This window comes from Amphibalanus amphitrite, unplaced genomic scaffold, assembly GCF_019059575.1.
Source record: "Amphibalanus amphitrite isolate SeventyFive unplaced genomic scaffold, NRLGWU_Aamphi_draft 000739F_arrow, whole genome shotgun sequence".
Classification (NCBI taxonomy): Eukaryota; Metazoa; Arthropoda; class Thecostraca; order Balanomorpha; family Balanidae; genus Amphibalanus; species Amphibalanus amphitrite.
The window spans coordinates 256,805-280,301 of NW_024882233.1; the positions used below are offsets into that span (position 1 = coordinate 256,805).

Below are 23,497 nucleotides of genomic sequence, written 5' to 3' on the forward strand. Positions count from 1 at the left end.
CGGAGGAGCCGCTGTGATTCTTAGTGACGGCATGGTGCTCCCAGACGCAGATGGGGCTCTCGGAGTCGACAGTGTGGGACCTTCAGTCGCTGATGGGTGCCCGCCAGATGTGGACCCTCGGAGACGCCGGTATGGGGCCCTCAGAGATGCCGATATGTGGCCCTTAGAGACACCGGTGTGGAACCCTCAGATACTTCAGTGTGAAGCTCTTACAATTGCTGGTGTGGAGCTATGAATGCGCTGGCTTAAATCGCTCAGAGGCCGGTACATGGACCGTTAGGCGGCACGGGCGGACATCGATAGCAGCGCCTCTATCGGTCACTAGGGAAAGCTGGGCTGTAGGCGACGAAATACCGGCTGAGTTGTCACAAGTTAAATAGGTTTATAGACATCCGTCTTGTGAAAAAGTTGAACTTTTGCCTTCAATATTTCTACAGGCAATTTTAGAAGTGCCTTCACATAGATTACAAAACCGTTTAAATTATTTTATTCACTTCAAGCCTTCCCTATTGTTCTTGATGATGCGGGAACTATTTCTAATTAGTGTTTCTAGCTTAGTAAAAGAACATATTGTGCAAACGATGAAAAAAGCATAAATGGAAGATTTTAAATGCAATTTCTGTAACAAATAATGGTAAATTCTCTACACATCAAGGAAAAAATGCATGCTAACTGATAATTTAAAGTTCTTGGGGCCAGTTGGTATCTTCTTTTCTTATGTCGCCCCAATGGCCGCGAATACACTTGTGATAACGCCTATCGCATTAGAGCTCAGTGAGAGCTTGTGTGGTGCCTTCAGTGGCCTTGTGGAGCCGTTAGACATCAACATGGTGCTCTCAGGAGCCGGTGAGTCCTCGGAGTCACTGGGGGCCTTCAGAGCTCCGAGATACTGGTGTGGGGCCCTCAGAGGTGTCGGTGTGGGTCATTCAAATGTACCTATAGAGCCTTGAGATGCACAGGTGTGGTGGCCCACAGAGGCGCCGGTGTGGGGCCCCCAGAGCCACCGATATAGGGCCCTAAGAGACACTAGTATGACCCTCAAAGGCGCCGCTGTGTGGCGCTCATAAACACTGACGTGGAGCCATCACAGGCGAGTGGAGCCGTTAGAGGCCGGAAAGGGCCCTTAGATGCCTACAAGGAGCTTTCAGAAGCCGGCGTGGCATCCTTATGGGGATAAGCGTGTCTACTTAGGAGCCCTTGAGGTGCTCTCATGAGCTCTGTGGGGCCCTACCGAGCCGTAATATGGCCACGGCCAGTTGCCGCCGCATGGCTCTTCGGACTATCATTCTCAAGGGCCTCATCTGCCTAGTTTGAATAGAAGGGCCTCTCAGACCATCAGTCTCATGGGCCTCCTCTGGCTAGTATAAATAGAAGGGCCTGTTAGACCATCAATCCTAGGGGCCTCCTCTGGTAAGTATAAATAGAAGAGTCTCTCAGACCATTAATCTCAGGGGGCTCCTGTGGACAGTATAAATAAAAGGGCCTCTCAGACCATCAGTCTCGGGGGCCTCCCTAGAAAAGTGTAAATGTGGATAGAGGGCCCCCTCAGATTCATTAGGAGTGGACCTCTCTGACTATCAGTCTCAGGGGCCTCTTCTGACTAGTGTGGATAGAGGGCCCTCCCAGACCACCGCTTTCAGGGGCCTCCAGTGGCCAGTTATATGAACAGAAGGGCCTCACAGCCATCAGCCTCAGGGGCCTCTTCTGACTGGTGTGAATATGAGGGCCTCTCATACCATCAGTCTCAGGGGCCTCCTCTGCCTAGTGTGAATATAAGGGCTTCCCAGGCCATCAGTCTCAGGGGACTCTTCTGGCTGGTGCCGGATTGAGGGACCTCCTAGACCGAAAGTTTTGGGGGTCTCCTCTGGCCAGTATGAATAGAAGGGCCTCTCAGTCCATCAGTCTCATGGGCCTCTTCTGCCTGGTGTGATTATAATGGCCTCTCAGGTCATCAGTCTCAGGGGCCTCCTCTGACTACAGTGTAGATGGATAGGCCTCCCAGACCATCAATCTCAGGGGCCTCATCTGACTATTGAGGATAGAGGGGCCTCCTCTGACTAGTGAGGGTAGGGGGCCTCGGCTAGACCGCCAGTGTCAGGGGCCTATTCTGACTAGTGTGGATGGAGGGGCCTCCCAGACCACCAGTCTCAGACATCTGACTAGTGTGGATAGAGGGGCCTCCCAGACTGCCAGTGTCAGGGGCCTCCCCAGACCAGTGTGGATATTGGGGCCTCCTCAGATCCACTAGGGCCTCTCAGGCCATCAGTCTCAGGGGCTTCGACTGACAAGTATGAACAGAGGGCCTCCTTGGATCCATCACGGCCCCTTGGGGTCCGTGCGTGGGGATTCGTGGAACTTATTTTTACGGAGTTTGTTTATTCTGGAAGGTGACGACGTCCTCTCAAATCGAGACGAGGGGCCTCGAGTAAAAAGTGGGTGGGCCAAAACACATGGTTGGCCCCCCACCTCGAAAAGTGGGTGGGCACTTGCCCACCTGCCCCCCCCCCCCCTGTTCCTACGCCTATGCTTCAACCAGTGGACGCGATCTGGCGTGAGGCGAAAGGTGGTGAACTGGTTGTTTTCCCGTCATTTCGTTGTCTTTTTCAGTTTGAAGGGCACTAGAACCAAGTTAAAGGGCGGGTAGCGGATAACCATGATATGGGATCTCTTATTATCTGACTTGGTAAGAATTCGAGTCAATTTGCGGATTGATTGGTGCCACTTCCTTGCCGCTATCTTGATGACTCTCCTCACCACTTGACAAAGGGCGGCTTTTGTGGTCGCGACCGGGCTGATTCTGCCACCGAAGTCCCAGCTTATTACACCTCAGGCAGATGTGCAATTGGCTGCTGCTGATGTCCAGCTGCTGGCAGACCAGCTTCTGGCTCATGACGCCGTGGATGCCGCCATGCAATTTTACCACGAAAGGAGAGATTGTATCCCTTTCTCGCAACTGCCTTGGACGAAAACTACCATGTGAACCCGTCTGTGAATCGACTCCTACTCAGAGCAAGTCACATGACAAGGTCAGGTCACTGCTGAGCTGAAAACCGATAGCAGAGGCACGTATTCATCCAATATTCCCACTTCTAACATCAGAAAGGATTAGGAAACTGTGCAAACAGATATGGCGAAAAATGATGTCCGGATAATTTCGTTACACCCTGTACTGAAGTAGTTTTAGTGCCTTCGTAACATGTTACGAAGCTGTCAGAGAAAAAATAGCGTTCTGCCCCTCCAACTTTTGCTTATATGTAGAGCTTCGTTGCTTAGCAAACCACTATGTTGTTCGAATTGAGGAGCTTTGAAATGTCTGTGTAATTCAAAATGTTAGTTCTGTAATTTAAAGAATTGATTCAGTGTTGCACATAATCTACCTTAACAACCGAGCATTGCAGGTTTGACAGCTTTTTGCCCCACCAGCACCACCTTCCCTGGAAAAGCTCCACCCTTGCCTATGGCCATGGGGCAAAACATAAGGGACAAAAACACAAAACAAGACAGATAAAAAACAAAACAAAATGAACTCATTACCTAATGAAGTTCAGTCTGGAGCAAAAACATAGGTAATAGGTATCTATGTCAAATTAGAATGAAAGATTAAAATCAACCTGACCAGGTCTTACGGTCTGACCTGATCCTAACCGCCTTACTTCACCTAACTTAACCTAATTCAACCTAACCTACCACAACACCTGCAGAGGTACCTTCCTGGAAAATGACGCCCAGGGAGGTGTCCAACTTATTGGAATATTACCATGATTACTTGTCAAAATGTGTGTCATCATGCTCTTGTTTGACAAGTGATGTATAAGAAATGTGACATTCAAAAATGGTCTCCTGACTGTTGAGTGATCAGAACATTCAAATAATCAGGGTACAATGCTATGCATCATAGTGCACACTAATCATGTTGTTTTTGTGTAGGCCCTCTGCCAGGGGCGTAATCACTCCTCAAAAAATGGGCTGGAAATAACTCCCTCCGGGGGCGGCATCAAATGCCAAGGGAAGGGCGGCACTTGTGTTTCGGGAGCCAGAGGTGAGTACTTAAGGGCATTTACTGTGTCGCTGTTGTGTGTCAAATTCTTACGCTTTGTGAAATACGAACAATAATCAGCAGTCAACTGACTACACGTTATAAGGGGCAGACGCAAAGAACACGCCACAGCTCTGGTGTTCGAGATACTGGTACTTTATGCGGTAGATATGCATGCGTAAGATGGGTGGTCAGCCCGCTGCTGGCAGTTTGACTTTGCTACTACGCACCGGATTGATAAATGATAGGCACACTCTTCAATAGTTCACTTCATTCAGGTGAGTTCAATTGCAATGGGATCTGACCATGGGCGTCGAAAGCGGGAGGGGGGGGGCCTCAGCGGTCTCTAAGGGCCCTTACCGGCAGGGCTGCGGAGTCGGAGTCGGAGTCGGAGTCGGAGTCGGAGTCGGTCGGAGTCGACAGTTGTGACCGGAGTCGGAGTCGGAGTCGGAGTCGATTTTAGAAACCCGAGCCGGAGTCGGAGTCGGAGTCACCGAAAATCTGTCGACTCCGCAGCCCTGCTAGGTCTGCGGAGTCGGAGTCGGGAGTTGGAGTCGGTCGGAGTCGACAATTCTGCCCGGAGTCGGAGTCGGAGTCGGAGTTGGTTTTTGAAAGCCGGAGTCGGAGTCGGAGTCGGAGTCGCCGAAAATCCATCGACTCCGCAGCCCTGCTTACCGGCCTCAGGGCCCTTACCGGCCAGAGCGTCCTAACCAGCCTGAGGGGCCTTACCGGTCCATTAGGGGCCAGCTCTAGGGGCCCCAGGCCACACCCGTCTGTGACGGTCCCACACCAATTTCTTTGAGGGCCCCGTAATGGCGACTGATAGCCCTCACCGGCGCCTCTGAGGGCCTAAACAGGTCCCGAAGGTCCCTCACACGGGCACGAGGGGCCCTGTGGCGCCAATTGGCCGTTGAGGGTTTACTGACCATATTTCTGTCATATTTCGACTCAGAAGTGCCCCACAGGGCTCGTAAGGACATCCCATGGGCCCCTGAATAGCGACACTAAGTTCTCCATAAAGGCCCTACGCCACCTTCTGAGTGTCCCTTGCTGGCTTCTGAGGGCCCTTACCGGCCTATTACGGGCCACCTCTAGTGGCCTCGAACCCGCCTGGGATAGCCCCACACAAATTTCTGAGGGCCCATAACGGCGACTCTGAGGGCCCTCACCGGCGCCTATGAGGTCCCAAACCGGCGTATCTGAGGGTCCCACCCCCCCCCCAACTCTGACGGCCTACACCAGTGTCTCTAAAGGCCCTGTATCGGCGGTTCTGAGGACCCCACATCAGTGGCTCTGACGGCCTCACACTGGTGACTCGGAGGGTACCAGCAGCATCTGAGAAAACCATGCCGGTGTTTAACCCTCGCCCATGTAGGGGGGGTTGGTGCAACCCCCCCCCCTGAGGTTTTTCGGAAATAGTGCAAAAACGGCGGCGCGCAGCGCCGCCAAATTTTGGGTACCTTATGGGGCAAACCTTGCGCATCTTTTGATAAAAAAAAAAATTGACCGGGTCATGTCAGGTCACGGAGTTATGACGTCACAAAGGGAACAGCCTCCGGCCGGATTTTCACAAACTGAGTGCCAACGCCCGAGGTTTCCTGCCGGTGGTACGGACATCGGTTGATGGATCGTGATGAAACTTCCCATGCATGTTGGGGCAAGTATTGGCTATCATATGGTATAAGAAACTTGACCGGGTCAGGTCAGGTCACGGAGCTATGACGTCACAAGAGGAACAGCGTCCGGTACTATTTTTGAAAAGCGCCCGAACCACTATTTTGCTAATTCTTGTCACCTCGATGGGAATATGCAGCAATATTAGCTTCTATAGGGAGCAAATGGACCTCCCAAATCCAAAAATACAATCAGATTTCAAAAATTTAAATTTTGATTTTTCGAATTTCTGCCGCCGACTGTGACCTTGCCGACTTCCGGCGCTCCCAACGCGCCATTTTTAGAGCTAGGGAAACGAAATACATACCAAACGATAGAGAATTGATCAAGGAACACGATAGTGAAGGTTTTAAGTCGATATCTCCCACCGTTTTGCCGCAATCGCCGCGGAAAGTTGAAAAAATCTATTTTTCCGAAAAATTTGACCTTTGACCGGTCAAAAGTAGGTCAAATGTTGACCTAGGACCAAAAAATATACCACCAATCGCGAGATCTCGGCGAGAGCAATCCGTTGGGCTTTTCCGCTAAGCTCTACGACGCTCCGTTTTCAAACGCCAAGGGGGGGGTCGCACCAACCCCCCCCCCCCCCCCTGCATGGGCGAAGGTGGCAGATCGCCGTTTACGGGCGAGGGTTAAGGACCCCACAGGGCTCCTCAAGGCACCACCGACTTCTGAAATCCCCTTGTCGGCTTATGAAGGGTCCACAACAGCAGCTCGCGCCTCTGATGGCCCTGTGTCTCTGAGGGACTCCACATTGGCGCCTGTGAAGGGCTTCACCGGCGACTGTGCAGGTCCTACACCGGCGCTTCTGAGTGCCCCCACACTGCCACCTCTGAGGGCCTCATACCAGTGCTTCTGAGGGCCCCACGCTGGCACTCCTGAGGGCCCCACACCGTGCCTCTTTAGGACCTTTATCAGCGGCTCTGAGGACCCAACATCGGCGCCTCTGAGGGCCCCACACCAGCGCATCTGACGGCCACCCACCGGTGACTTTTGAGTGCCCTACATCGGCGACTCTGAGGGCCCCACCGGCGTCTGAAAGTATTGTGCCGGTCTCTAAGGACCCCACAGAGCTTCTGAAGGTATCACCGGCCTATGGGAGCCCTTTGCTGGCCTGAGGGCCCCTTGCTGGTCTCTGAGAGCCCCCTGCCGGCTTGTAAGGGGTTCAGACCAGCAGCTCTAGCCTCTATGCCTATGGGCCCCACATTCGTCTGTGACGGCCCCACACCAGTGTCTCTGAGGGCCCACAACGGCGCCTGTGAGGAACCTCACTGGCGTCTCTCAGGGCCTGTGTGAGGCCCTAGCACTTCTAGCACTTCTAGCTTCTAGCACTTCTGAGGGTCCACACCGGCACCTCTTTGGCCTCAGTCATCAATAATACCTCTGAGGACCCCACAATAATGCTTCCGAACCGGTCCTACCGAAGGCACCACTTAACCCTCGCCCGTATAGGGGGGGTCGAACGGACCCCCCATGGTTTTTCGCGAATAAATCGCGTAAAAAGCGGCCGATCGCGACGAAACTGTGAGTACCCTCGCGTTTATCAATTTTACACCTACCCTTAAAATTTCATGACCCTGACCCTAATGACCTTTGACCTGTGACCTACTTTTCGAGACCATGTTTGGCCGGAATCGCGATTCGGCTGATGTCGGCTCGCATTAGCCGCGCGTTTGCAGTCTTTTCGTGGTTTCAAGCTTTCAAACATGGGATATGATGTTGCTCCCATGCATTAGGGTGGGTGTCAAGGTCACCGGAAGGTCAGGTCAGGTCATTGACCTTTGATGACCTCGGTTCACTTTTTCGAGTTTTACATGTTTCTAGGCTAGTTTTTTAGCTGAATTCGAATTTAGCAACCATTTGAACATTTACCAAGTAGTTTTGGTGCCTTCGTAACATGTTACGAAGCTGTCAGAGGCGGTTGCCACCTACTACGAATATCCGGCAAACCCTTACTGGTTGACCTGACCTGACCTGACTCGACCTGGCCTAAATGCATTAAGACATCATCTATTATCATAACTAACATGATATTCGTAATCAGCACCCTAAAAACCCCATAGTAACCACGTTTTACGACGTTCTAACTGGTCCCGATTTTCCCGACTTTTGGGTCATTGACCTGACCTGGAAGGTCAACCGATAATCTAGAACCTTAAAATTGGGTATCATCGGCTTCCTCTCGTCACGGGCAACACGCTCGTTTTTTTCGCAAAGCTCTAGGTCGATCAGGGGCGAAACGGCAAGGGGGGCCAACGGACCCCCCCCCCCCCTTATACGTTCGTGGCTGGAAAAACACCAATACGGGCGAGGGTTAAGTCCTTTATCACCTCGCTAAGCTTCAATCCCATACCGGCCTTCGGAAGGCACCACGCCAGTGCACTCACTGCCCCACACGGGCAACTGTAAAGGCTTCACACCGACCTCTCTTGAGTCTCACACCGGTGCCTTCCTCTGAGGGTCCCATACCGGCTCATTGCCCAGTGCCCACGGCCTGGCCACTCACCGGTGATGCTGAGAGTCCTCACCGGTGACTCTGAGGGTCCTACACTGAAGACTCTGGAAGCCCCCACCAGCTTCTAAGAGCACCACGCGACGCCGGCCTCTGAGGGTATCACGCCAAAACCTCAACGGATCACACACCCGCCTGTGAGAGCACCACGCCGACGCCTCTGAGAACCTCAAAGGGCTTGACCAGTGCATCTCTGAGGGCGTAACACTGGCATTTTAAGACACCACGCTGGTCTTTGGGTGCCCAACGCACAGGCCTTCTGAAAGCAGTACGCAACTTTTAAGCAGCCACGCTTAACTCTCAGAGCCCCACACCGGCCTCTAATGGCCCCTAAGCTTTCGAGCCTGCCTAAAGAGGACCCATTCCAGGCGTGAGCCTGCAGGACGGGATCCAGCCAAGGACCTCACCCACTCAAGGGCCCCACAGTAGACCGAGGACTCTTTCAAGTGCTCAGCTTTACTCTTGAGTCTTGCTGCGCGCTCAGGGCACTACTCGTTGGCTCGGAATGTTTACATCAAGCAATCATACAGGGCCTTTTCGCGACTTCGATGGTTGTTTGCGATCAGAGCGTCTCACCTGACGCTCTCATGGGCTGAATTCGCATAGGCGAATCCCTTAGACTTATCGAGCCCAAAATGTAACACTTTGTGTTGGGCAGCATACAGAGCCCGCCAAAACGTGCGCACGACCTTCATTTGCGCACGTTAAGAGTAGCAACCAAACTGTGATACCTAGGCATGGAGTTATGAATCCCCCGGTCCGCACGATGTTCACCTATCGGAGACGTTTCAGCACAATTCGCCAAGTCAATGCGTAGTTATTATATGTAAACAGCATCAATTTAAGCACCCCTGACTGAGCTATCGCAAATATTCGCCAGGGTTAGGGGCGAAAAACGCCCCCCCCCCCCGGGCCAGCGAGGGCTAGCATTCCGGGGAGAGGTGGCACAGCGCCTGACGAGAGCAGCACAGACGTCGATGGAGCGTTATAGGAAGGGGCGAATCATTAAACCTTTTGACGCATTCTGGGAAGGGGAGGCGCGTAAGGGCAGAAAGGCGTCTGGGGAGTGGCGGCACGTAGCGGCGGCAAGGTGCCTTGGGAGGGTGGCGCCGACTGCGATAGAGCATTGTGGGGAGTGGCGGCTTGTTGAGGGCTGCGGGGTGTTGTGGCGAGGGGCGGCACATAGTGGGCGCCAAGATACTCTGGGGAGGGCGGCAAGGCGTTTATGGAGGGCGGCACAGACGGTGGTAAAGCGTTGTGGGGAGGGGCGGCACATTGGGGGCGGCGGGGTTTGTGGTGAGGGGCGCCACATAGAGGGCGCCAAGGCACTTCGGGGGGGGGGGGGGGCGCACATATGGCGATAGAGCATAGGGCGGCTTATTGAGGGCGGCGGGAAGTTGTGGCGAGGGCAGCACATAGAGAGCGCCGAGGTACTCTGGGGAGGGCGGCACAGACGGCGATAGAGCTATATGCGGAGGGGCGACACATTGAGTGCGGCGGGGTTCTGTATGGGCGGCACATGAGAGCTCCGAGGAACTTGAGGGGGAGTCGGTGCGGAGGGGCGGAAGGACATCTGGGAGGGGCGGCATGTAGAGGGCACCTAGTTATTTTAGTGAGGAGCGGCACGTTGACGTCAGGCGTATAGTGGACCGAGCAGTGCCGTTTCTTTTTTCTTGGTTTTAAAGTCCGCGAGTCCCGCAATTGCAGTTTTCCTCTACCGGGGGCGGCATTTCAGCATCCCAAAAATGGGCTGGAATTTCCAGCGTTCCAGCGCGGTGGTTACGCCCATGCCCTCTGCGCATTATTGCGTACACTGCCATGTGCACCTTAAGAAAAAAAGTGACTGGTGGTACATGAAAAGGGTTGTGCAACTGTGAAGTCCATGCCCTTGGTCTTGCTGTGGTCGAATGCCTATAGCTATAGCAGGATCAGTGAGGGTTGTAGATATGCTACATACACTGTGAATTGAAGATATTGGCACAAAGTTCATCCATAATTACTATGCTTAACACCTAATGTAAGAAGCAACATAAATGCCCAGATGATACAGCTCTCTGGTCAACATCACACAAATTTATTGACATACTTTGCAGGTACATATTTACATTCATAGCAAATACTTTCGATTTGATTCAATAACTAGGTGCCAGTAAGCTTGCATTTTTGTAGGTACAACAATGAACATATATTTAATCATAAAAAACTTTCTCATGGCATTCATCACATACCTTTTTACCAAACAATTGTACCTATCTACCATGCAATGATTCTAAATTTTGTCCGCAATCCACCTATATCTCAACTGACACATTGAAATTGAAGTACCCAACAAAACCTAGAACTGTACAAAAGAAGAATGCAATGCTACAAGAACTATGAAGTTCTGAAGTTATTCTCACATGCTGGAATGTTGAAACTCTACTTTTGTCGTCCATTTCCATGTTTGATTGAGCCATCATATAGAACTGTTTTCGCTCTTCAGTCATAAGCTTTTGCACAAATCTTGAATTTTTACACATCATCTTGAACCATGCTCCAGTCTTTCCAACATCAAAGCAATTTTGATTTGTTACAACAGCTTCAGATCATCATAGGCTCTAAGTTTGTTACACCATTTGCCAGGCAAACCTCTACAAAATGCGTATTGGTATCAATTCCCAAACTGAGCAATTGATTATATCAGTATTTGCAGTTTCCACACAATGTTTCATAATATTATTCGATTTTTATATCAAGAAACCCAAATAATCCACAAATTGTTATTGAAACACTCCCACTTCAACAGTTCACAGCAATTTCAGAAGCAAACACTGAAGCAAATAAACATTGCGCCAGATTTCGTATGAAACGCGCCATCATCCTGAAGTTTCTACCACAGACGGTAGTTCAGCCGCAGCCGTAGTGCGAAAACCCCTGCCCACCTTACCCCACGGCGGAGCTCGGTTGCAATTTGTAAATACGCTGGCAGCTTAGGGGCAGCGCGCGCCAAAGAGAGACAATACTGGCGCAGCAGAATGCGTAAACGGCGTAAACTAACAATTTATGTTAGGCGGCCTTGCATTAGTTGATCGGTTACTGGCATAGGCGTAGGAACAGGGGGCAGGGGGCAATGGTCCCCCACTTTCGAATGGGGGCCAGCAATGTTAACTGACCCCCCCCCCCACACACACACACGCCTTTTGCTGACTTTTCACTTCTCACGTTTCACGCTCGCTCGTAATCACAAATGTTTTTGGATGCTTCTGGAATTCGCATGGGTGCCAATCAGTGGCGGATCCAAGGTGGGGCCACATGGGTCATGCCCCCTTGGGGCCCGGGGGCACCACAGGCCTACCAGGGGCACCACCGACCTATCAGGGGCACCACAGACCTGACAGGGGCACCACCGGCCTGTCAGGAGCACCATCGGCCTAGCAAGAGCACCACTGGTCTGCCAGGGGCACCACAGACCCGTCAGGGGCACCACAGGTCTTCGGGGCACCAAAGGCCCTTCCAGGGGCACCACCAGCCTCGCAGGGGCACCACCGGCCTCGCAGGGACACCTTGGGCCTGTCAAGGGCACCACGGACCTGTCAGGGGCACCTCAGGCTTGTCAGGGCCCAGGGGCACCACAGTCTTTTCAGGAGCACCACAGGCCTGTCAGGGGCACCAGAAGCCTAGCAGGGGCACCACAGGTCTGCCAGGGACACCACAGACCTGCCAAGGGCACCACAGGCTTGCCAGGGGCACCACAGGCTTGCCAGGGGCACCCACTGGCCTCGCAGGGGCACCTTGGGACTGTCAGGGGCAGCACGTGCCTATCGGGGACACTTCAGGCTTGTCAGGAGCACCACAGTCCTGTCAGGGCCCAGGGGCACCAGCGGCCTAGCAGGGGCACCACGGCCTCGCAGGGGCACCACCGGCCTCGCAGAGGCACCATGGGCCTGTCGCTGGCACTTCAGGCTCGTGTAAGGAGCACCACAGTCCTTCCAGGGGCACCTGCGGCCTAGCAGGGGCACCACAGGCCCGCCAGGGGCACCACAGGCCTGCCAGGGCAAAAACAAATAAATAAAAAATGAAAATAGGGCAGCACCAAAATTAAGTGGCCGAAATCAGTTGAGGTTTTAATTTTGGGTATAGGTAGGGGCACTACTTCGATTCATGACCCTCCCCTTGGGGTTTTCCTGGATCCGCTCCTGGTGCCAACGCGGCTACGGAGGCCAGGGGGACGCGTCCATGAGATTTAATTTCTGGACGGGAGTCTCCCCCGAGTTTTGGTCGATTTTTTCTTGTCACGTTTTTTTTTAACCAATTTGAGCATGCTTGCGAAAATAAAGTGACCGAAATCCGAGGAGAAATGGATTTTGGGGGTAGGTGAGGTTTTGAGCCTCTGGGAGCCTGGCCCCCCACTTTCGAAAACGTTCCTACACCTATGACCTAAGCTGAAAACTACTAAGAATCAACTATGGGCCTAATTTGACAATCGCACCAAATGTGACCAAGTGTGTGCCCGATAGGCCTTGATGAAAACGGCTGTTGCCGCTCATTCTGAGTCTACATTTTGCCGACAAGATACATGCTGGCTTAATACATTTGTTACGCTTCAATTTTCCAAAGCCTTTTGACTTCATTAATTTTGCTTGGCTTCTTTTTGTTAATATGGTGTTGACAGTTTCAATTGAAAATGTCGAGTGAGTAAAGGGCTGTGATTTTTTCGGAGGTATTCGTTAGCCGATTCCCGCCTTTAGTTTAAGTAGACGTGTGCGCGACCTCTATTAGTAATCACTCCCTGTCCTGTCCCCTCCTCCCTGTCCTGTCCAATCTCCCTCACTTATCACTGTCTGTTCCCGCCATTAGTTATCGCCCCTCATCCAATGTCCCTCAGTTATCGTACCAAATGTGTCCAAATGTAATCGTACCAAATGTGACCAAAATAATTGTGTTCGATAACCCTTGTCAAACCGCCTGTTGCCACCATTCTGGATCTGGATTCTGCCGACATGAATATAATGTGCTGCAAACTGCCTTGTGAACATGTTAACGGTTTAATTTTCCAAATTTCTTCCGGGTGGCGTTGGAACCAGTTTTCTTGTTGACGGCCTTGCTTGTAAACCATCTTCTAAGGCTAAGCCGTACGGTTCCACGGTATGGGATGCTCGGCCGGTGTTAGCGGCTCCTCCGGCGCCGTGCCTGGCGTCGCCCCTGCCCACAGGGACGCGGCGGCGCCTCCCGTGGCAGAGGCACGGCAGTCGGCCGCCGACCGGCCGGGCGGCGTATTCCCAAACTGTGTTAGACGAATCGGCTATCCAACTAGCGACATCTCTAGTGTGACGTCACAGCCATCCAACGCGATAATGCATGCATTGAGGCAGATTTGAGTTGTAAGGTTTTGCAAAGTTGAAGGATGATGAAGATGAGTCGCCGTAGCCGAGTGGTTAAAGTCTCGGTCTGGTAATCGAGAGTGGGGTGGATCCATTCCCACTGATTCCATTGTTTTCAATTAAAGACGTCGGTCGTAGACGCGCATTTTTGGCCCCCTTCGTTTGCACGCCGATAGCGCACGCCCAAAAATCTATGAAAAGTATTCATCTGATTAAGGAATATGTTGTCAAAGAACTTGTACCAGTTTGGTTGCAGTCTGTACACGAATTACCCATTTTGTTACGGCACTGTCGATATTCGTCAAAGTTGGAAGAGCTATTACGAAACACACCCGAATGACAACGGATTGCTGTATTAAGTCATAGATAAACGTACCTACAAGATATGCAGTATTTGTACAGTCGCAGTTGTACAGCAATGCATATGAACACAGCCGAACAGTTTCATAAAAGGTGCTTCCATGGTGCATATCCAGCATAACATGCATGCTTTCACAAACGCACAAGACATGCAGTATTTGTACAGTCGCAGTTGTACAGCAATGCATATGAACACAGCCGAACAGTTTCATAAAAGGTGATAAGCCAGCAGCATATCCAGCAGATAAGCCACGTGCTATCTATGCAAATACACACCAATACAAATCACCAGTTGGTAGAGAAGTCACGTATCAATGCCCAGCACCATGTCCTTTCGCATTCGGTACATTAGCGCTAACGTTGCCAGCCAGGCATCGGCGGCGCTTTGCAGGCGCCGTGGCTCCTCCGCAATCCTTCGGGCGCCGCCCCTTTCCCAGCCGAGCGGCGCCACGCGGCTGCCCTTCAGGCCGCCGACTGATTGAAGTGGGCTGGACGCGTATCTTGCCTCGCCCAGCACCACCCCTGCTCAGGCACTCTGAGCGCGGTCCAGCTGACTGCAGATAGCTGTTCAGCTGGTTGCTCGTCTTCAGTGCAGCCACCGTACCTGTCGCCCTTATCAGCGCACTGTTCGTTTGTCCATCCCCGTACTTGAGGAGCGCACGCCGCATGGTAGACCAATATCCGTCGATCACCTCCGTCGATGGTTTCTGCCCGACTGAAGAGTCTCGTCGGAGCTCGGACGGGCTCACATCGACGGTCTCGGAGGCGTTCGCTGACGATGACGGTCCTGGAACCGCGGCTTCAAAGTCGTCATCGTCCCAGATCGCACAGGAAGCATCTTCAGTTCCACCTGGGTGGCCCGAGTCGCCCTCTGACGGTTTCGGAAGAATGGGCTCAGTCGCCACTTTCTCGCTTATTGGCGCATCTGTCAACTCTCCAAAGAAGCTGACGTCTGGAGCTTTGTCCTCACCCACCGCCACGCACATCAGCCAGCGTCGGTTCTCGGCAGAGGGTTTGAAGGCTTGTGGCAGAGTCATGTTTGTCACATGAGAGCAGGCCAGCTGATGCTTGCAGATGGCACCCGATTGCCCCTGGGGGCACGAGCAGACTCCCACGTCCATAGCCACATCGTATGTGACGTTCGGGTCCGATTCGCTCGCCACACGGAAGTGGTGGTCGTCTACTCTGGTGATGGAAGCCTCGTTCATGGTAGGTGGTGCCAAACGTTTGCTTTGGCGACGGCCAAGAGCGAAGTCGATCAGGCGCTGCACCATGTAGCCGTTGTAGATCTCGTCCATGAGCACGATAAGCTCGCATGCGTTGCGCGCTTTACACCTGCGAAAGAAATCAGAAACAGATGAGGAATGTGTTAAGACTTGAACGCAGTTCGGTGTCGTAAGGCATGTCCAGACTTGGTCCAGACCAATCCAATCGTGGCAACATTCACCAATGTATTTCATGTCGCAAGCATGTAAGTAAGCAATAAGCAAGCCACGCCAAAGGCGGTAATCCGATCGTAACACACGGGGGTGAGGGGAGGGGCGTTTTACGTCCTCTTTAACACAAACAAAACAAGATTTGTTCATATGCCGTGGGGAAATAAAGCTAGAATGCCCCCCCCCCCACACACACACACAAAGAAACATCCGATTATAGATATGTTTGTTACTTTGCATATGTTTGTTCAGGTTTGAAAAATTAACCCGCGCCCCGCGCCCCACTGGGGGGCTATTCATAGCCCCCCCCCCTCCCGTTTTTCTGCAATAACTTCCAACCCGCTTGACGTATCGACGCCAAACTTTCAGTACCTTAGGCTGCATCAATTTGACACCTTGTGTAAAATTTTGAACTTCGTAACTACTATAGGTCGGCCGGAAATGACGTCAGAGTGACGTCATGTTCGGCCGATTTCGACGCAAAACATTGAACCACGGCAATCGCTCCCAAGAGCTCAGTTTTTAAGCTAGATCCAATTTCTTTGCATGAGAGGACTCAGAATAGACTGCGCTATCAAACTACTATCTCGGATTTTCGAAATTTCAAAAATTTTGAAAATTTAATATAATAAATATCCAAAATTTATATTTTTACATTTTTTTCAAAAGGTTTTTGACTTTTCGAAAAAACCGGAATATATGTGATAAAACGCATTATTATGACTAACTCTAGCAAGTTTTAGCTAAATATCTTCAAAAATGGGCAAGTTTTACTCATTAATGCAAAAAAATCACAATTATTAATTTTTCAAATCAATTTTTCAGCACGTATTTGATATCGTACGCCAATATAAATAGCACCATCGTGTTCCTGAGCTCAAACTGCATCCAATAGACACCGTTTTTGTTGAAACATTAAAACTTCAAAATTTGACCTTTTTTGACCTGAATGTGACCTGACCTAAGCTAAATTCGACTCAAAATGACCTCGAATGACACAGACGACATCAAATTCGAAATCTCTGACCTAAATGGACCATAAAACATGTGTCACGTGACCGACGCATGATATAATATTTTCGTGACCTGTGATGACCTGACCTTGACCTGAAAATCAAAGTACAGGTCTCGCGAGATTAAGCGGTAGGTTTTGCACTTTTACATTTCCGGTTATATCTCAGAAACTAATCGATCTACGATGAAGCCATTTTACACGATCATGGCCGGCTTGTTACCCAACAAGTCGATCGCATCTTCAACACTTAAAAGCTTAAGACGACGAAGATATAGCCTGAAGTACACTAAATTTTCTAGGTGCAAAACCTACCCCTAAAAACCGCGAGACCTTTACAAGTTTGGTACCCTCAGGGTAACTAGAGCATCTGTTCCCGAGTGTGTGATCCAAAAATGAGCCTGATCTGACTTGTAAGACGGCGGCCAGAGCCCAAAACGTGAACAAGCCAAAATGCTAATAATTTTGACTTTGACCTGACCTGTGACGTCATCGGTGACCTCGAGGTCAATGAAATTAGGCTTCGCTCGACAGTTTTTCCGGGGCTATCAGACGCCGTTTGAATTTTGACGATCGGCCGAGTAGTTTCGGAGTTAGGAGGGGGGGGGGCTATGAATAGCCCCCCCCCCCAGTAGGGCGTATTATACGCAGACCCCAGTGGGGCGCGGGTTAACACAGGACTCGCAAAATTGATCTGCCTTAGATCAAGTCATCAATAAAATAAGAAACTTAAAGTTCCATGCAGCCTGTCACCATAATCAAACTCTGAAGCACTGCGTTTCAAACTCATGGGTGATAAGCTGTAGGAATGACAGGATCACATTTTTAGAAGCATTGCTGCTAAACTTGACCTGGTGACGTCACCTTGGGTGGGTGACCTTGGGTAAAAATTTCATACACAAAGCAGAATTGATGCCAAATTGCAAAAAGCTGGCAGCAAAAATTATCATGAAGTGGTCCCAGAAAGGCAGTTTTATACTCATATTCTAATATAAGTGTAAGGCACTGCGAGTTGGCCAATAATTACGGACAGAAGAGATGACGACATAACATCGGGGGATCGACTGTGCGACTGGAGTGGTAGGCTGTATAGTGTATAATATTCAGTAAAACATTCGCATGCCGCTGGTCCATCACTCAAGGTTCGTGTGAAGAAATACCATCATTAATGTATGCTACAGCGAATAAGAAGGGAAACATACCTTGAACGAAAAAGGCAAAGCAGATTAGAACGGAACTGATGTAGGGGCTGATAATTACCTGTTCATGACGATGTCTTTGATGATGCACATCGTGGCCTCCGCATAGTTGTTCGTGTGGTTCCCTCGAAGTGCGGATCCTTGGCGGTACGCGATCGCCCATTCAGCGCGCCTTTCGATGAGGCCCTCCATGTACCTGAAAGACGATCAGTTCAATATTACATGAACTTGCTCGCTTAGCTTCTAAAGCAAGTGTGGACCCACTGTTCGTGTACTGTTCGTGTCAAGAAAAGGGTTCAAACAGCTTAACTACCCTCATCTTCGCCCTCAACTCGAGTTGAACGGGGCGCATTCTGCCGAAGTGTGACGGTTAGGTCGTTCTGACACCTGTCAATCTGAAGCTGGGAGCACACAAGCCTCATCTAAAGTTCTACTTCCTTTGAAACCTTATTTTGGGACCAGAAATACATGAATAACTGCCGACTTCCATTGGTTGAATACTGATTAGGTGCTAGGGCGTACACAAAATCAAAACTAATATCGTTGCTGCATTAGCCGTCATCAGTGAAATCAGAAATATAGCATATCAAATGCCGTTTGAATTTTGACAATCGGTCCAGTACTTTCGGAGATGGGGGCAGGTTCTGTAGAGCACCCCCCCCCCCCTCAGTCACCCGTGTGTTGGAAAATTTCCTAGTCATCGTGAGCTATTACCAAAAATTGTGTGGAATTTGATATAAAATATTCATTATTACCCATAATTTGGCCTGGGTTCAGTGAAGCTGTGAGTAATGATCAGCATACGTAACTTGGATCAAATATTAGGCTCGTGACAAGATCCACTAACCTGGCGAAACCTTCATGGGTTATGTCTTCTGCAGCCAGGAGAGCCTGAAAGCGTTCTGGGCTTTCCGCATACACCAGTTTCTGCATGATGCGCATCAGTTCCTGTCGTTTGTCCTTCGGGACGCCGTGTTTGCTGTCTAGGAGCCACCTCCAGACCTGCTGCAGTACATGAAAAACGCAGAGGAACTGTTCGGCTTCAGGCCAGACGGTCCGCAGTGCCCTTCGTTCAGCATCGCAGTTGTCCGTGATGAAAGCGGAAGGATGCCCTCGTCCATTGAAGGCTCCACTGCCGACAGCTTTCTGGAGGAGCTGGAAGCCTGCAACAGATAAAATGGTTCCTGTTGGAGGTTTATACGATGGTGGGGAACTATCAGCCATCTCCCGTTGGCAGTGTTAATACAGCGGAAATAAATGGTGACCCTGGAAATATAACAGTTTGTATTCCCCATCACGACACACACACACAAAAACATCTCACGACATTACTGCACAAATGCAGTGCTGAACGCACAGCTCCATAAGCATCTAGTAAGCATTTCATGAGATTGTCTTGCCATTCACGAGGTTCACGAGCAGCTCAGCTGGTCATAAGGCGCGGGGAAACACGTATCCTTGCAGTGGCAAATGTGCCCCAGAAGATCTTAAGCAGTTGCGAGGGACAGTCATTGTCAATGACAAAACACTTGAAAACCAAAGCTCCATACAATAAACGTAACGTCATGCAAACAAGTAACGAAAGGGGTCAAGCATACCTGTTGTCAGTTGAGCCTCGTCTTGAGATGAGGAGAACACCACTCCCAAAGGCAGGGCTCCAGCAGGGCTGCAGCAGAGCAGCGGCAAGACCGCGGTGTTTAGACGATCGACAGAAGCTGTGGCGTCAACAAACACCACCTCTCCAGCCTCTCGGAGGGCATGGACGCGCTTCATGAACGGCGTCACCAGAGCCACGCAGAATGAGCCCGAGCTGCTTCTCTCAACCTCGATCACGCTTTTAGTGGTAGCTGCGTACCTTTTTAGCGCGTCGAACATGTCTTCGTCGTTGTAGCCTCCAACAGTTGCTTTGGCCCACTTCTCTCGCATGTACTGTACGGATCGGAGCGTCGGGTTGGTATCGGCGCGGGCGTGCTCCATCCAGAACTCCGACCCCAGATCGAGCTTCAGGCGATGGTACCGCTGCGCCTCTGCTGCGCCCATGCCTGAGAAATAGAAGTTATTTTACTTAGGTATCTGATGAAATAGTTGTCGTTTTCTACAACGCCAATGCAATTCCTTTGTGTTGTTATTTTCATTGTGTATACCATTTCGATTGTGGTTTCCTTGCCTTCCCAGTTTTCTTAGGTTCCACTTCCGTCACATATACCTAATGTTTTTCGATACAATGTAATTACTAGATCAAAAGTCGGCTGTCACAAAGAACGGAACATTGCATGTCGCTTTAATTACATCGATCAATAACCGTTGGTACAAGACACTGCTTGTCTGCTTATTTGCATTGGGTAGGTACTGATAATGACAACATGTCAGGAAAGGAGAAATCATGTTAACAAGGACAAAACAAGTGAGGATTGGAGAAGGAAGAGCGGATGCCTCATCATAACTTTACTTACCTCGGTGAAAGTATTCAAAGAACTCCTTTTCCACCTCAGGGAGCACTCGAAGCTCTTTCAGCGCCTTTGCACACGCTGCATGGTTGTGCTCTCCAGTCACGACGATGATACATGGATGAGTGTCGAGCAGTTTGTCGTCCTTCCTCTTCCGCGTACTCGCTTTCTTGATCTGGATATGCATCCTGAAGGAGCATCTGTAAATAATCATTTTTGTTATGACATGGCGTGAGTTATTTTCCATGCAGTTTAATAAGGCTACACCCAAATCTCTAAATCGAAGGAGGGTTGAATGGACCTCCTTTCGCTGGAGGGAGGGGGGCTTGGGGGGAGGGCTGATTGTACCTCCCTCAAGTGCCGAACAATTATCGTAGAAATGCGGGTAACACATCTCAAAAGCTCTTAGCCCGTGCCGTGCTGGTGGTCTGAATTTTCCGTGTCGTGCTGGGGAGGGGGGGGGGTCACGCCCCCGTGTAACTCAGGCCCTGGGCCACGTAGCGACACGTGGTTAGCGGCATTCGAAAGAGCCTCAAAAATAATGATGGAAGTACAGACTTCCGTCATTTTTCCAGATCAGGTCAGAGGTCTGGTCACCAGAGGTCATCAAAGGTCAAATTTTGCCTATTTCAACAATTCTCGAAATATCCAACGCATAGCTCGGGAGCCAAAAGAGCTACAGCGCTACGGAAAAGTGCATTCCACTGCTCTTTTACAGGCATTTCTGAGCAATGCTCTCAGATTTGACCTCAGGTCAACAGCTTAGCCTCCAGAGGGCAAAAACTCCAAAAATAACAGTCTTTACGTAAAATGTTTTTAGGTAATAACTTTTCACTCACAAAATCTACCACATTAATTTTGCCACAATCAAGTTTCTCTCGTTGAAACGTGTCAAATGAACTATACGTCGACCTTTGAAAGGTCATTTTGAAAATTGAAAATTTAACCTCAGATCAAGGTCAGGACCTGACCGGAAATGGTCATGCTACATATCAGTCGATCTGTGTCGTCGAGCTGAACAGATCTAGCGTGTTTTCAGAGCTGAACACATTTGACGTGTTTGCACTGCTCTAGGCCATCTTAGTCGAAAGTTTTAAGTTATGGTAAAAAACCTGCTAGTGGCCTTTCATGATATTTCATGCTGTCTATTTCATTTTTTTTTACATTACATTTCACTCCACCAACTGATGTTTGTCGATGCTTATGCTAAAATCAGTAGTATTTACTTACCCTGTGTTGTGCTTCTTCACTCCCTTGTGTCTTTTATCTCCAAATTGGCACAGCAGTTTTTGGCTAAAAAATATGCGTTCACCGACAGGGTTTCGTGAGTAAATTACGTTGAGTGAAGTTTTTGATGCGCGGCAGTACAGCTCTTTCCACAGAGCAAGCTCTGCTTCGCTGCTGACGTTCGTTCTGAGAATTTGGCTTCCAGTTGCAGTGGATTTGACGATGACGTTGTCGAAGTTACTGTTTCGGAAAAGTTCGGAATGCAACACATCCATATTGAAATATCATAACCTGAACCCAGACGCACAAGCCGTAAAATTTAGAACACCGAACGTGAGTAATTCCTAGACTGAGACTTGACCAGACTGCTAGAGACTGTTACGACTGTGGGCGCTAAGCAAACGGAACATGCGCGATATCTGCCGCACTTCCGTGATTCCAAACTATTGCTTCCAAATTCGCGTGAAGGAAAATCTTTGACGATTCCATTTTAACAGTATCGCAGTGCCGCAACAGTCCATGGTAGATCGGTTGGACTGTAAACATTTCTCTTATGCAGCATATTCTTTGCTGAAGAATACTTACCTCTGATTTCTTAGTTGTACGCCGTTGCGAACAAAGCCAAAGAGCATATATTGACAGATGAGACGAAAACGAAATTTAGCGATGGGATTCGAACCACCAACCTCCAGATCACCATACTGCTGCTCTGACCACTCGGCTACCGCGATCACGAGGATCGCACGGCTTAAATATTGTTAAGATAAAACCTAGCTTCAATACACGCAACCAAGACCGCAGTGTATGACGCTGCCTTGACGTCACTCAAGAGGCACGCTATTGGTCGGCCGATTCGTCTAACACAGTTTGCGAATACGCGGCCGGGCGGCGGGTGGGGGGCGCCCAGAGTCGCTGCTCCGGTCTGCGCCAGTCGAGTCCCAGGTGCCAGCGCCGCTCCGCCGCCTATCGGGATCCGCGCTGGGGCCATGGCCGTGCGTGGAGACGGGGTTTCAGGCGCCCGTGGGCGGGGGCAGCCCCGTCACTCCGGTCCGGAGAAGGAGCCGTTTTCGGTAGCTGTTGTTATAGTTTCCGGCGGACCTCTGCTCCTCATTGTGTCCCTGTTTGGTCACCTGAGGGCTGGACAGCGGTGTTCCGGGCTCGGCTTCGGGTGGTGCCGCTCATAGTCGCCCAGACACGGTGACTGGTGACGTGGTGACTACGAACAGCCGAGTCGCGTCCCTGTGCGATCACTCAGTATGTGACTCGGGAGCAGCCGAGTCATTCTGCTTTTTGCGTCTTCCTGAAAGAAAAAAATGAGGTAGCGAGACGGCAAGACACCAATGAGAGTCAGAAAACGTTCCTTTATTTCACGATAAGCATCAATCAAGTTCCATAGCGTCCTGACCTGAATCCGCCGACAGGCCAGGAACAACTCAAAATTGGGTTTTCCGACATAAGGCGCTAGTCTACCACACAATGTCGAAAGTATTTATCGAAAGACACATTCGGTTCGGGTTAAATATTCAGATAGTTTATCGTATTTCCACTTCAAGATCACCTCCCGACATGGGATGTTATAAGTCTAGGTACGCAAACTTTCCACCATCTGGCATCATTCAAATAATTGTTAGTCAAACCACTCAGAACGTGAATTCTCCCCCGTCATTTGCCAAGGCAAGTCACTGGCGGATCCAGGGGGGGCCACGGGGGCCATGGCCCCCCCCAAAGGCCTAAAGTGGCCGGTTTGGCCCCCCCCAAAACGTCCGAAAAAATGCTAAGAAAATATACCTTGATGGAGGTTTTTAGCCACTTGGTGAAGTAAAGCTTTCCGCAGCATAATATGGAAGCAATATGGTAGCAGTGAGGGTCAGTCAAAAGTTGCGCGAGAGGAGTCGACCTTAAAAAAGACTGTTGTTGGCACGTGTTTATGGCGCGGCAGCTGGTAGTTGGCGGTGTTTCGCGTGGTGTGGCATCACTGGCCGATCCAGGGGGGGGGGGGGGGCACGGGAGCCTGAGGTGCCCCTGACAGGTCCATGGTGCCCTTGCTAGGCCTGTGGTGCCCCTGGACCCTGGCAGGCCTGTGGTGGCTCTGGCGGGCCTAGGGTGCCCCTGCTAGGCTGCTGATGCTCCTGGGACCTGACAGGACTGCGGTGCCCCTGACAAGCCTAAAGCGCCCCCAACAGGCCCGTGATGTCCCCGACAGGCCCAAGGTGCCCCTGCGTGATGCCGTGATG

At 50.6% G+C, this 23,497-nt stretch overlaps 1 protein-coding gene across 3 annotated transcripts; it reads right to left on the bottom strand.

Annotated features, from left to right (window-relative positions):
* Positions 1–17,645: 17,645 nt before the first annotated feature.
* Positions 17,646–22,488, bottom strand: LOC122365422 (PKS-NRPS hybrid synthetase cheA-like). Of its 3 annotated transcripts, none has more exons than XM_043336639.1 (5): positions 22,394–22,488; positions 20,043–20,236; positions 19,188–19,631; positions 18,437–18,752; positions 17,646–17,785 (listed from the first exon to the last, which is right to left on the bottom strand). In XM_043336639.1, exons 2-5 carry the CDS (start codon positions 20,221–20,223, stop codon positions 17,647–17,649), a joined length of 1,080 nt encoding a protein of 359 aa, XP_043192574.1. In that variant the 5' UTR covers positions 20,224–20,236; positions 22,394–22,488; the 3' UTR covers position 17,646. The 3 variants fall into 3 exon arrangements, with proteins under 3 accessions (XP_043192574.1, XP_043192572.1, XP_043192573.1); XM_043336637.1 differs by lacking the exon at positions 22,394–22,488 and adding an exon at positions 21,267–21,602; XM_043336638.1 differs by lacking the exon at positions 22,394–22,488 and having other exon boundaries at positions 20,043–20,273.
* Positions 22,489–23,497: the final 1,009 nt, after the last annotated feature.

Excerpts from the sequence above, each read along its gene's own strand:
- LOC122365422 (XM_043336637.1), bottom strand. The coding sequence starts at position 21,538 with ATGGATGTGTTGCATTCCGAACTTTTCCGAAACAGTAACTTCGACAAC. Across the intron at positions 20,237-21,266 it reads GTGAAGAAGCACAACACAGG|ATGCTCCTTCAGGATGCATA; the intron begins GTAAGTAAATAC and ends GATTATTTACAG. Across the intron at positions 18,753-19,187 it reads CGAGGCTCAACTGACAACAG|GCTTCCAGCTCCTCCAGAAA; the intron begins GTATGCTTGACC and ends TATCTGTTGCAG.